We start from the raw sequence: 15,121 nt of genomic DNA, 5'->3' as shown, positions 1-15,121 counted from the left end.
CGCAATTTTAATTTTATTGCTGTCATAGTATGACACACAACGGAATGTTGTTAAAAATTTGAAACAAAAATTATGCTTCAATTTATGTTATTTTTTGTATTGGTATGAACTGCTTATGCTCGACAACATTAAACTGAAATGATTTTTTGAGGATATGAATACAACCGAGAGAAATTTATCAAGAATTTCTCAAATATCTGAAATAAAGCCCTACAAAATAAAACCATAATTTCAAAAAAGTGCAGTGAAACCTCGATATAACGATACTCAGAGGACCAAGAAAAAAATATTGTTGTAGAGGGATTATCGTTATATCGAGAATCGTTGTAGCGAGGTTTCAATTTAACAATTTCTATCTATTTTTATGGCTGGTAGTATTAAAAAAAACATCGGCTACACACCGAGTCAATAATTGATGGAAAAAAATAAATCTGATTTTTTTTTTCCTTGTTTCGGTAAAATTATAATATTAAGTATATAAACAATTAAATTCAGAAAATGTAGTTAAGAAATAATTACACCAATTAAAGTCGAATGAACAAATGAAAGTCGAATCGAAACAATAAAAATTAGAAATTATCGATCACAGAAATTTTATTTCCAAATTTCTTATCAATTGCATAAAAAATTACCATACATTTGTAACAGTAATTTCAAAAAATAGTTATTGAAATTATTTTTGAAAAACGAGTAATCCACGTAGTAATAATAAGCTTTTGAAATCTATATTTTTTTTTTCCCCGCACAAATGTCAGCCGATTTCGATCTGCCAACAGGGAAAAAACTTTGGCCAGGAACGTGGAGTTTTGTGCTTCCCCGAAAGTCCACACGCCATGCAAAAGCGTATGAATTTCGCCACACGCTTCCCTTTACACACACAATTCTGAACGGAGCCCTCTTTCGTGCAGGAGAGAGTGCGCGCAAGAATGTGTCTCTTTTTAACAATGCGCTCTTGAATGCCACGTTCCTAACCACCCTCCAATCCTTCGCGCAAGAACGTCCTGCTCCAGGCGTGCGGGGAAGATTGTACGTGTAAAGGGACCTATACTGATGCAAAATTCGCTATTTGGCGCAGAAAAATACAAAAATACGCTATTGGAGCAGGATGGCGCAAGATATTAGTTTTGGCGCAGAGTTCCCACCCCTGCAAATTAAATAAAGCATAATCACTATTTACACAATTTCCGTAATATTGACCCAGAAATTTATTAATTGAAAACTTTTAAGAACGTTTTGACACATACAAAGACATCAATCGAAATTTTTTTAACCTCTTTACGATCAGGGACGTAATATTGCGCCAAATTCCCAAGGAATGAATTCATTCAACGCTTTCTTCAACACGAAAAGTATTGCAAAGTATCCTATGAAACAAAGTTGTGTTCCCCCGTTCTCCACAGCATCCCCCTTGTAGGAACAAGTGAGCAGCACTTTATCCATTCAAAAAAAGCTTCCCCCCCCCCCTGGCAGAGGGATTTTTAGGAGAATCCGCTAAATAGCTGGAAATACCTGTGCCTACTATTTAATATACTTTGTGAAATTGTAACGAGATCTTATCATCACGAGGCCATGCGTCGAGCCCCAAAGTAGAATGATTTACATTGAGCTCTCAAATGTTCTGCAGTAAAAATGCGCATAATGGTAGTGTTTTCTACATTTTTCCTAAAATTCTTCCAGATATTTCTGTAACGCATGTCGCAGATTCTGGCATATCCTGCTTTGGGGGCAAAAAAGTTCTACTGGCTCACTATTTAGTAATTCTCCAAGGTTCAATTCCTTCAAAGTTTGAAGGTTAAAAACTTTCAAAGGAATTGAACTAATGGGGAATTACTTTTCTTATGATACAAGCAACAGAGCGATTGCCCACCCTACACTATTCACAAAATTTTTTTTATTAGTGACATAGGTGGAAGTGGACTATTCTTTCTCCCATTCGAAGAGCCTGTATCTCCTAATGTGTACTAAAATGTATTATATGCTGAAATAAATTATTTTGTGAAGGGGTTCTCATTTCATTGCCACAAATTGTTTGGGAACACAAAAAGTCAAGGACCACTGACCTGTAAAAAAAATTCTGATTGAATAAAATACTGGACATTTTTTTCTATATCAAAGCCATGATAAAAATTGAGCATAAGAATTAGTTTTTATATCAGTGCAAGTAAGAAATATTTGACTGTCACAGATTTGAAGAAAAAAAAAAGTAAATGCATGACATATTCAAGATGTAAATTTGAAAACATTTTTCAGGTGAAAATCCTTCCCTGGACCTGTGTTGTTAGAGCTTTACTCAAGCATAGACTTCCAGACTTTTCTGTCATTAGTATAACCAATTTTATGCAGCTTCTATTGTGTTCTGCAACCCTATAAGTGTGTGAGTATGAATGTGTATAAAATGTGCCAATTGTAACTCATTAAATTCTTTGAAACATTGTCAGTTCATTTTGCTCTTTATAAGCACATTAATTTAATAATGTACAACATATTTCTATACCCAAACTCACTTTACCTATGGTCCTTCAAAAAATAAATTATTTACTTGAAAACTTTTTTTTTTATTTATTTATTCAAACCTCAAAGAGAATGTTCTACATTTTTACAGTCCTCTCAAAAAAGTGGCTCCGGAAATTCAAATGTCACTTCCTTTCCCGTCAGCTTCTTGTAAACAGCAGCAAATGTTTCAGTCTGAAGGGGAAAAAAAGTATTTTCAAATTCTAGTTCTCTCTAGATTTCAAAAATAAAGATCTTCGATTAAAATTTTTATTATGTTGAATATTGAACGTAACAGAAAATTGACGAAATTTCAAATTTCTCACGTGAAATTGATTTTACGCACTCAACAAAAAAAAATTTCTCAAACTGTATATCAGCGTTTCCCAAAGTGGGAAGTGGGCAATATTATCCACGGGGACCCCCATGGAAGCAATGTGTTTAGTATAGGATCCTGTGGATTGGCTTGAGTTAGACTGTGATAAATAACATTAATGTAATGTTGGTTTGAGCCCTTTCTAAAAAACCTAAGGTTGCTTTCGGTGATGTGTATTATTTTAATGAGTTATTTATTAATAAACATCATAGTTTCCCACTTTCTTTAAAATTCTTCTTTCTCATTGTAAAATGTCCGATTTTCGCAACATTTCAAAAAATTTGCCAATAATTAGTTGGTCGTGTATATATATAAACAATGGTACCAAACTTTCATCAAAATTGTCAAATCTGGCCTACAAATTTTTTTTTTTTCACAAAGTATTTTTCCCCTTTAGCCATGTCAACAAGAAAATCTTATATAGCCTCCTGGTGTCATTTCCCGTCTGTGTGTGATACACTCATTCTTCTACACCGCAATATTTCACGATGATTGTCTTGATTTTTTTCTATTTCCCCATCTCAATGTCCACACATAAAACCCACTTCCATCCAACACTGGATCCACAGCACTGCAACAGTGAAAGGGACACGTGACAGGCCCACCGTGACCGATAGAATTATGTAATTGAAAACAGGTTATTCTGAAATTTGGAGGTGATGAAAAGAAATTATTGCAACAATTTTGAGGTTCTCCAAATTAAGCATAACTGAATCATGCCAGACAAACAATTTTCCTTTCTAATTCGGAGACAAAACTTATGCACAACCAATGGTTGATAATGTCAATGAACATTTACAAAATACATTCACATCAGAATTGAAAAAAAAAAAGTTCTCAGAACCATTAGACCATTCCCCCTCCCCCGGGGACGATATTGCCCACTTTGGGAAACAATCTAATTGGAATAGGGCTTCAATGCATTTCAATATTCTCATCCACAAACACTCAATCAGCTGACAAAATGTTCTGTCCCATGGTTGTTACAGGCCACTTAGAGTTGAGAGGTGAGAATATTCTCATGGATATAAAAAAAAAATTGGAAAATAATCAAGAATATATTCATATTTCTTTTAATTTTTTTTACTAATTTTATTTATATGATAAAATATAAATTAGTTTCATTGCCTGAAACATATAAAACAAAGCAATTTTTGGCATAATCACCCTCAATGATAACTTTTAGTTAAAGAATATTCTCAGAATATTCCCTTGGTCATGATGAGAGGTTATAAAAGTTTGGTTATGAAGATTTTAGGAACCTTAAGATTAAAATCGTAAAAAACTATTTTAAAATTAGATAAATTTTTAGAAATTCAAAACAAAAAATTAAACCAAAGGAAGATATTTTTATATAATCACCTTCATTCTAAGAAGATACTGAACTGTTGTTTTCTTTAATGTGCATACTTACATTCTGTATCACTCATATTTTTTTTTTAAAAGTTATGCAATTCAGCCATGTTGGTATAATTTTCTTGATTTCAATTTTTAATACTGTGGGCTACAAACTTCAATATCCCCATCTTGGGAAGAGAGACAGGGACAGAATATAAGGGCTTATTATAAATTACTAGAGAATATTCTTATCGAAAATAATTATTCGAAATAAATAATCTTAGTTATTTATACAAATTATTTATTGTAATGCATGTTATTATATATTCTTAAGAATACTCTCTAGAAGGACTTCTGCAACTGGAGAATATTCTCTGGAAGGGCTATTATTAATAACTTGAGAATTATTTTCTATAACAGCGATTCTCAACCTTTTTTGACTCGAGGAGCCCTTTTTGACATATAATTTCTATGACGGAGCCCCGTAGACCTATTTTTTACTTATTCAGCAAAACATTACCGATTTATTTTTATTATTCCAAAATAATTATAATTTTTTTTTTTAAAATTCCTGTTTTTTATTTTACTTTCCTCAAGCAGCCGCGGAGCACCAGTTGAGAACCACAGTTCTATAATATTCCCCAGTAATTTAATTGCTAATAACGGGACTTGACAAATCCTGGACTAAAAATTGGGATTGGTGAGCAAATAATGTGTGATTATTAAAGTTTAAGGACGACACAAGATTTTTAGAATTCATATCAGCATGTTTCTCAATGTGGAGGGAGGGCACCAATTCCCAAAACAAAAATTTAGACCAAAATTATTATTAAAAAAAAAAATTTTTTTTTTAAATTATTTTAGACCATTAAAAAAACACTTGGCTCCCAAGTTGGCCTAAATTTTTTTTACGATTTGTCAAGCCCTGGCTAATAATATTACTTTGGGAATTTCATGCATTCGTAGCAGATTCAAACTAAAAATACAGACTAAATTTTCTTTCCTTCTTACCCAAATACATTGATACAACAGCAATGGATAGACACTGTAAAACCTCGACATATTTACAAAAATATGGTTTATATCCAATAATTGCTTACTTTATGTTCAATATTGGTTTGCTGCGTCTTGTCTAAGTGAACTTTCATCAGTCGACTTCCAGCCAATCGAATTCGTATCCTCTTGCCGACAATTTCTGCAGGGAACACTAGATCTTCTAAGATTGCATCATGCACAGCAGTCAAAGTGCGACTAGAAGAAAAGGAATTTCAAGACATCATTCCAACAAGTTTTCAAATAACTGATGAACTTAAATCAGTAAAATCATGCTACATTCAACAAAAATGTCCCGTTTTTGGTAAATCTCCCATTGCCCGAACTAGAGGGGGGGGGGGGGGAAGAACATATTTGAATGATGATTGGTGTTGCTGAGCAATACCATTCAAATGATTGGTGTTACTTTAGGAACATGAGCATATACATTCCGGCGTCCATGACCATATTTCATGAACTTGTCTTTCTTTTTTTTCTTTCAGCCACCTCTACGTCCGTTATAATCAAAAATAAACTTCAATTCAGACGTTCCACGCACCTTAAGAGCAAACAGAAAACGGAAGGGGGTAAAAGTAGAGTTCATTAATTTATCACCAATGTGCAGGTGTTTTGTGAACTGCACAGGAGAAGGGTTTGATTGTTGGCAGGCTATGAAGTGAAGATGGGCGTTAAAAATATATGGGTCATTTCCCAAAAAAGTGTTTATTCCACATTTTTGAAATGAAAAATTCAATTTTCAAAATAAAATTGATCTCAAATTATAGCCAATGACTTAAAAGTTTAATATTTCATAAATATTTTTCACTTTTATTTTATATTTTATTTTTGGGTTTTTTGGCTGAAAGCCATGAATTTTGTCTACTTCTGTACGAAAACAAATATCGCTGTAAAACAATAATTATTTCTGCTCTTATCTCTTAAAATAATTAAAAAAGCTTATTTCTTACACATATGCTGAAAAAAAGTTTAAAAAAATTGACTTTTTTCCTGTCGTTTTTCATGATTTTTTCAAAATAGCACACAGAAAAGTTTATTTTTTGCATATATTTAGCTGCTCAAAATCAAAAGTTTATTTCTGACAGATGTGTTGGTAGTTTATAATTTAACATCTTAGTTTAAAGAGTTGCATTTTTTTGCCTATGAACTGCAAAAACGCTTCCCGTAACAGAGTGCGCAGAAATGCTTACCTAAGAAAAATATATCTAATATTCTAAATAGGCTACGTAAATACTTTTATTTTTCAAAAATTAAATACAAAATGTGATAGGTGACCCAGAGACTCCTCTGTAACCTTTGAAAAACATCCACCCCATAAGCAAATTCTAATAACACATGCCCCTTTGTAGTTTGAATTTTAGCCTGGTAAAATTATTAAAATCTGGTCAAAGTGGACACTGGACTTGCTCAGCTATATACTATATCAGGATGATTTTTCTTTTATTTCAAAGTTTTTTGTTGAAATTGAATAGTAATTTGATGTTGGTATAAATCTCACATTTATGGCTATCGCATTAGTGATCCAGAATAGACTGGGGGTGGGAGAAAAGCCTGGAAACAAAAATATAAGATGATAATGGTTCTGTCCCACTAAAATACAGAATGTATTGTCATATAATTACTTTTACTAATACTAAAATGCCCCTCTTATGACATCTCTCTGGATCTGCCTCTGGCAGTGATTTTAACAATCTGCACTACTTTACTTTCGTATTTAACTTAAAAAAATAACATGATTATTAATATATGGTAAAGGTTAAAACAAATAGATAACTTATTAAATTTAACTAAAACCTTCAAAACCTTTTAAATAAGAAAACTTTACTTCAACACATAGTTTCTATTCCATTGCATGGTTTTAGGTTTCAGAAAATTAAGTTAGCAAATTAGCCTAAATTATTTTTTTCATTATATATTTAAATGATTAATGAAAAATTTCATTATATTTTGAAGCATATCTCCACGTATTATTATCCTGGATGTTAATACAGATGAAAAAAAAATCTTATTTGTGATAACAACATAAGAGAGTGGACATTCGACAGAAAAATCTGGTACTAGACATAACGGGAACAAGTCGTATTACAAAAGTCAAATCCAAAAAAAGTTGATCAAACAAATTTAATCTGGTATAAAAATATATTTCCCATATGATCATAACAGAGTGGACATTTTAAAATAGGAAAAATTTCGGGACACAAACAAAAAAATTTTTTTTTAATTTTGTCAGTTTTTATTTATCTGTAAATATAAAACGTGTTTCCAAGTTTTTTCCAAGTTTATTCAAAAAAAATTTTGTGATTTGCACCAAGTAACACTTTTTTGAAGCTGTAACAGCCAGATTTTGGCACTTTGCTACGAACAACTTTTTAAAACATTAAATACCATCTGAAACAAATGAGATACCATATGAGAATAAGTATCATTCTGGAAGAATTTCAAGAAAAATTTTAAAAAAATGCTATTATGGAAATTTTTACCACAGAACATTTTCAGTCAACTGAGGGCTCATTGTAGAACAAAGCAAAAAATTCTGCTTTGAGGAATGCAAGGATTATACACAGGAAAGTGCGATGTTTCTTTAAAATTGTTCATTTTCACTATTTCAAAACCCACACTAACATTCTCACAGTTATTGATAAGTTTTTCTTAACTTAAAGCACACTTCATTCTTTGGAAGGCATGAATGAATAGGGATTTCCCCCACTCAAGAAGTGTACATAAAACCAAATAAACGGAATTACCTCCTGGGACGCTTTTGCTTATTTTTCACCTTCATTTTACGGGTGGGTTTAGGCAAAATTGTTCTGCGTGCAATGAAAACGACATGCTTGCCACTAAACTTTTTCTCCAGTTCTCGAACCAACCTAGCTTGAATCTTCTGGAAGGCTCTGAGCTGCGGCACAGGTACAAATATTACAAGAGCCTGTAAAAAAGAAAAATTAGATGCAATATAAAATACTAAAACTACGTGACAGGCTTTTATAATTTGTGTTAATATTAGAACTGCTTCCATGTGAAAGATCCAAGTTTATAAATTGAAAGAGAATTGAACTTAAAATTGCTATACGGAAACAGCTACAATGCTCAGGCATCATTTATAATTTTTTTTAATTTTCACCCAATTTCTTTAAATAACAAAACAAATATTTTGGGACTCAACAGGTGTATTTCCAATAACACAGATGGGTAAATTATTTCTGTAGATAATGGGAGCTGAAAGGTGATGAAACCCTGCCCCACCTTACGAGAATAAAAATCTTGCAGCTAGTGTCTGCGACATTTTATCAATTTCAAATGCTAGAATTGCAATTCAGTGAACTGATTTTGATAGCACGTTGTACATTAGGTTCGTAGATTACCATTATCCCATTTACAAATGAAAATAAATACATATAAAATTGATTTTGCGTCTGCATATTCTCTATACAAATCTATAATTGTACACTAATCTTCACTCAATTTTATATATATATATATATATATACCAAACAAGACCCTATGTAAATAATAGGCTACTTCGGCGGTTCTCAACCTTTGACCCGCGGAGCCTTTTGCAGTACATAATTTCTATGGCGGAGCACTGTTTGAAATTGAGGTACTCTCTTTTATATAAAATTTTTATGGCGGAACGCTGTAGGCCTCTCTTTTGTAATTTATCTACCAAATTTACCAATTTGTTTTGTTTCCTTCGATTCACCACAGAGCCGTTGTGTAGTGCACAGAAAGCACCGGTTGGGAACTGCTGGGCTACTTTCAAAATTTGTCAGCAGGGAAAATGCCAGAAATTGCCAAAAAAACTGTCTGTAAACATTGTTTGTTTGGGAGCCCTAACAATGACTTTAGAAATGTTTACTTAGTTACTGTGGTTCCCAAATAATGTGTTTCATACCCTTTTTTTTTTCAACAATGGTTTATAACCTCCTCGATGTTTCCATTACATGAAGAAACCCAGGGCAGTATCAGATATTGTTGATAGTGATACAATAAATTTACACAATGTACAAGAAAATCTAGTAGCAGAAACATGGTTCATACTCTATGAAAGCAGAAAATTCAAGGACTATTCAAGCACTCTTCCAGGCAAAATTTTAAAATTCAGGGACATTTAGATGGTGGTTAATAAAAATACGGATTAAAAAAAAATAATAAAATTACTTGGATTTTTTAAATTTATATTGAGCATTTACTCCTTTTTAATTTAGAGTTTAAGCGAAAAATGCAAATTTATTAAAGATATATCATTTTTTAAAACAATTATGATTCTCATTTCAATTTGTAGTTAATGTCAAGTTCTAAAGGGGTGGTCTTGCATTAAAAAAAGCTTCAGTTTAGTATGCAAATGACATTTAAGCAGAAATCATTTTATGTTTGAAACCGTATGGAAATTTGCCTTTGATAAAAAAAAAATAGAAAGCATGTAATTATATATCTATATGACCTCTATTTTCTGGGACATTTTCATATCTTCAAGTAATTTTGGTCATCCGAACTTTTTATGAAAATGTCCCTTCTATTATATGGTTCAGCTATCTGGGGTGGCGACTTAATTTCAAATCTTACACCAATAATGAAACTCCAAAAAAGAGCAATAATACTTATCACAAGTGACTATTTGACTCCTTCAAAACAACTTTTTCAGTCTTGGAATCCTTCCCCAACGTCAGCTTTATTTCTACAAATCTACTATAATTATTTTTAAACGACAATTTGCTTTACCTCTGAACAGTTCCAGTTTCTCAAATAGATTGAACAATATATACTCTCTACCACTTATCCACAAAACTCTTCTGAAGAAGCATTTTACTTACCTCATCCCGAAATTTGGCAATTCTTTACCACCTGCTATCCTTAACATTACTAACTTATTACCTTTCAAAAGACACATGAAGCAATATCTTTTTTCAATCAGTGACATCGAGTTTTTCTTTTGATTTGCCTATGCACCTCAGTTAAATTATGAATCTATTTGATCTTAAGCATTGCAACATTATATTGATTTATATTTGCATATACTTACCTGAAAATCATGCAATGCGTATTTCATAAAATTGCACTCCTTGCTGTTGCCAAAAATACTACAAATTATGTGAAAGTTTTGACGTTTGATTTTTTTTTTTTTTTGAAACCCCATTTTGTGCGTGCGTATGTGTTTTTCTAATATTTTGTTTTTCCATTTTAGTTTGTTGATGTTTACTAATAAGTAACTGTGTTCTTTATTATTCATTATAAATTTGCAATGTATCATCCAGTATGGGTCTCTAGACCCCTTGGCTGATTTTTTGTTTCATCTTATATTTATGTAAAAAATGAAAACAATAACAATAAAAGCCTATTGAAATTTTTATTCTTTTGGTTACTAATTTTAATACTTAATTTTAGTAATCTTATGAATTGTACTATGATAATCATGACTTTAAATATTGTGAGGTTAGCGTTTCTTTCCCCCCCCCCCCCCATAGAATCAATTTAAATCTACTGCTTCAATGCAATGGTGCTTCATTTTCTGCTTTTTGTATTTCTTTGGCAATAATTATCAACTTTTCTTACCTTTGGCATAATGTTTGGTGACAATTGGCTATTTTCCAGTATTTTTATCGAAGAAATATGATCAGCCCACATGTATACAATTGGCATTAATTCAATAGCTCAAAATATTTTGAAGCAATATCTTAAGCGCAATGTTTGCTGTCAAATTTCAGGCAACATCTTTTTAAGCGTAGAAATACTTGAAGTACATGTGACCCATATATCCTGTTTTAAACATTGTCTCATAATCAAATTTAAAATGTAAACTAAGTTCCATTGTCTTGTAATAAACTGTCTACTGGAAATGTTCTCATATAATGTTTTATAGGAAACATTCTCATATAATAGTATTTTCTACATTTTTCTTAAAATTCTTCCAGATTGTTCTGCAGTAGCACTGGCTGTTCTGTGACATATGCATAGCTGCCAACTTTTGAAAATGAAAATTTGGGAGATTTTCGCGCAAACCCGTATTTTATGCTTAAACCACTTCCTAATAAATACAACAGGGATTTTTCCAAATAAAGTAGGGATTTTCCAAATAAAAAAGGGATTTTCCAAAAAAAGGGGATTTTCCAAACATAAAAGTTAAAGTGTACGGAATAAAATTCCTACTCAAAAACTGAAGTCAAATTAAAATAGGTATTTTACATACATGGAAGTTAAACCATTGGGAATAAAATCCCTACGCAAAAAACAAGTGAAATTGGAGGACAAAACTTCAATAGTGATCTAAAATATGCACATTGTGTTCAATCAGAAACGATGTGAACAAGCATTCTGCGCGAATGACCCAAAAATCATCGGAAGATGAAAGATTAAAAGCATCAATTTTTGAAGAACACCGACTTTTTGTGACACTTGCTTGATGTTTTTTTTTTTCCATTTCACATGAGTGTGATGATGGCAGTCTTTCCATGACCGATGTTTATGTCCGTAACACAACTTGTACAAAAAAAAAAGGGTGGCCCTTTTATGGAACGTTTGATGAAATTCATCGGGGAATAAATATCTTTAAAGTTGATTAAATATGTTATTGCTTATCAGTATTCATGTTTTGTTGTATCGCATGTACATTAATTACTTCAAAAAAAGAAATTTTGGCCATATGCGCGTCACTATAATCTTCAATTACTATCCAGGACTATTGGCTGCTAAGCCATTTCCCTGCGCGATAAGACAAACAACTTTCTTGTTATCATCAGAGGGTTTGTAAAACTTTCTTAAAAAGGGAATTTTCCCATTTACAACATGTGATGTCATTTCGAAAGGGAAAAAAAGAGGCTTCATGCTCCACAAGAAATTCCTTAGGGATTGTTTTCATAAGCGGGGATTTTTTTTTAATGAAGTAGGGAATTTTTAGGGTCAATCAGGGATTTTTTGTGATTTTCTTAAAAATTTGGGAGATTTAAGAACTTTTCGGGAGGTCGAGCGATGAAGCTAAAATTCGGGAGATTCCCGAAAAATTCGGGAGACTTGGCAGCTATGCATATGTCACAGATTTCAGCATATTCTGTTCTGCTTTGGAGAGCAAGCAGCTCAGCATCAAAGTTGTCAATTTTACTTCCATCATCTTCCCAGAGGACCATGAACTGACCATAGAATTCACCTCTACTCCAAGCAAACATTTTCACTTAAATTTACTAGCTAACAAGAGTTCACATAGCATCTTTTCACACAAACAAAACACTATATCAATACTCACTTTCTTTCCATTAACATCAATTTCTTTAGCTCCAACAATGTACAATTCTCTTAGCTGAGCTTTGAGATCGCTGTTTAACTCTAACTCTAGAAGTGCCTATAAAAAATAATTGAAATATTCAATCAATTTTTATTACTTGAAAACACTATCTGATGACAGATTTCATTTCCAGGAACATAAATTTACAATTTGTTTAATAAACAACTCGGCAAATTACATCAATAGCTTTAAGCACTTTAAATGCTAACTGAAAGAATATAACAGAGGTGAATGGAAAAATAAAATGATTGAACTGACATTTCCACTGAAAATTGAAAAAAAAGAAAGAAAATAAGTTAAATTAAAGTTTTTTGTTACCTGTGAAATGGTATTTTCCAAATCATCAGCTTTCTCATTGTGAGGTTTGACAATCTTGGCTCCAATAGAATACATCTGCAATTGGAAAGATTAATATTTCAATGACTATAGAATACATCTGCAATTGGAAAGATTAATATTTCAATGACTAACAGTACTATACAATTCAATAGCCTTTTGTTATCCTAATCAAGTTCCCCTTCCCAACTAATTTTTGCTTAACACGTTCACTGCTAATGACGCCATGGTGGCATCATGAAGGACTTGTACTAGGGGGCTCATGATACGATGGTGGCGTCATGTACAAAAATGTATTTTTAATCTTAAAAAAATTCACCCCATGGACTCAACAAGCAATTTAGGCCTCTCAGTGAACGTGTTAAATTGGTAGGACACTCTCAGAATAACAATACCACTCGCGATTCAAAATTTATAAACACTAATGTAACCCAGCATTTGTCCTTAAAATGTTTCTTTTTTAAAATCAAAACAAGTTGAGAAAATCAAACCAGTGTTTCCTCTGGCGATGGAATGGACAGGGGGGGATAGAAGCTACAAGTATAACATATGATCCTATGGTTTTGTTTGAGTTGGGGACAATGAAAGTGAAATTTCTCTGAGGTGGGGGCAACTGAACAAAAGGTTTGGGAAACTATGCTTTAGACCAGTGATTCCCAACGTGGGCGATGGAATGTTCCAGGAGAGGGCAGTAGAAGCTACAGGTATAGCATAGGATTCTATGAGTGAAATTACATTGGGGACGCTGGGACAAAAAGTTGGGAAACTGCTTTAGACGTAACATTCTCAGAATGGAAATTGTTAAACTGCAAGAGTTGTGCCGAGAAGACTGACACATAATGAAAATCTGAACATTCAGCTCCATTCTAACCAAAGGGAAGGGTTATCAATGGAAAAGCTTTACCTCAACTTACACCAGTCGTGGAACAAATTACTGATATAAGTCTGGGTGTCACTATACTGTAAGGCAGGAAACAACAGCCTGTTCGTACTCTCTCCTGTTCATTGCCAGCAGATATGTTTCAACAGACACATTTCCTCAACAAAATTATGCACCTCTCTATGAGTAATATGAAGTACACTTGACTGGATACCAAGCAAATATAACTTTTGGAAAGAAAATTCACATTCCTCAACAGGGAAATCGAACAAAACTTAAAGTCCCGGCAGGTGTTCTTACTCTTCTGAACACTGGCCCGGACCGAGAGGTTGGGGATTCAATTTTCCTGCAGAGGAATATAAATTTCCTCTCAGAAATTCATCTTTGCTTGGTGCCTAGTCAGTTGTACTTTTGCGTTATTTCCTCAAGTATAGTGGTTCTCAAAGTATATGCTGCAGCTCCTTCTGGAAATGCTGTGAGCTGCCTTATTAATCTGTGCCTATTCAGTACCAGGAAGCGGCTCTTTTAAAGACTATTCTGGACAGCCGTGAATACATGTGCATTACGGCAAGGAAGAAGACAAACGTTTAAAAACCACTGCTCTAGTACATGTTGATTGTTGGATATAGCACAAAATTCATCTGAGATTGTTTTTGCGTCGATACATAATAAAATGCAACTATAAATATATAAATATAATACAGCACACATTTTGGGTACCATAATATAAAGCTGTTCTCATTATTTGAAAAAATAATGTTAAATACTTTGTTTACAGGTGAATTTACAAGTGTAACTTCATACACAACTAGAAAGACAAACATTACACGATGCCTTCTATCATTCAGTTTTTTCTACACCGGGTTACGGTCCGGCTGCTGATGTTAGTAGGATTTGTAGCGCATTTCATGATCTCAACATGACACCAAATGTCGCACATTTAGGAGCAATTTATAATGAGAAAAATCAATTGTTTCGTCCACTCAAAATTATTAGTATGACCAATACAATGGTAAAATAGACCTGAACGGGAAAAATAGCACGTTTCATTAAATAACTATAACATCAACATAAATAAACGCTACGCCGATCTGTATGCTATGCCATATTAAAACTATATCTTTGATCATCCCATCAAAATACGGACCGTCTCGCGCATCTTATATACATATATCAGCCATGATATTTCCAAAATTAGAATAAGCTATTATTTCAGCAATTACGAACGAAATAATTTCATACATACCTTTATTTGTGGGGATGTTAGCACTCAGCCATTCAAGTTGACTTGCGATTCGAGTTAACCCTGATGAGGACCACCACAATACCAGATCCGTAGATTTCCGGTAGTTTCAACTGCTTCGGTTTTTTCACCTTC

At 32.9% G+C, this 15,121-nt stretch overlaps 1 protein-coding gene and 1 long non-coding RNA gene across 2 annotated transcripts in view; one reads left to right on the top strand and one right to left on the bottom strand.

Moving 5' to 3' along the window:
• LOC149064624 (uncharacterized) overlaps nucleotides 1-2,437 on the top strand; it is a 25,644-nt gene extending 23,207 nt beyond the window's left edge. The window contains exon 4 of the long non-coding RNA XR_016195745.1: nucleotides 2,251-2,437. This is a non-coding gene — a long non-coding RNA (uncharacterized LOC149064624). The remainder of the gene's footprint in view (nucleotides 1-2,250) is intronic.
• RpS7 (ribosomal protein S7) lies at nucleotides 2,429-15,121 on the bottom strand. Its single transcript, XM_089255338.1, has 6 exons — nucleotides 14,990-15,121; nucleotides 12,846-12,920; nucleotides 12,489-12,584; nucleotides 7,999-8,180; nucleotides 5,305-5,455; nucleotides 2,429-2,685 (listed from the first exon to the last, which is right to left on the bottom strand). The coding sequence occupies exons 2-6, from the start codon at nucleotides 12,918-12,920 to the stop codon at nucleotides 2,608-2,610; spliced, it is 582 nt and encodes a 193-aa protein (XP_089111464.1). The 5' UTR covers nucleotides 14,990-15,121; the 3' UTR covers nucleotides 2,429-2,607.

Source organism: Pholcus phalangioides, unplaced genomic scaffold, assembly GCF_987345545.1.
Source record: "Pholcus phalangioides strain wild (caught in Gottingen) unplaced genomic scaffold, Ppha-v1.0 ptg000042l_1, whole genome shotgun sequence".
Lineage (NCBI taxonomy): Eukaryota > Metazoa > Arthropoda > Arachnida > Araneae > Pholcidae > Pholcus > Pholcus phalangioides.
This window is presented reverse-complemented; position numbering and strand designations above follow the sequence as displayed.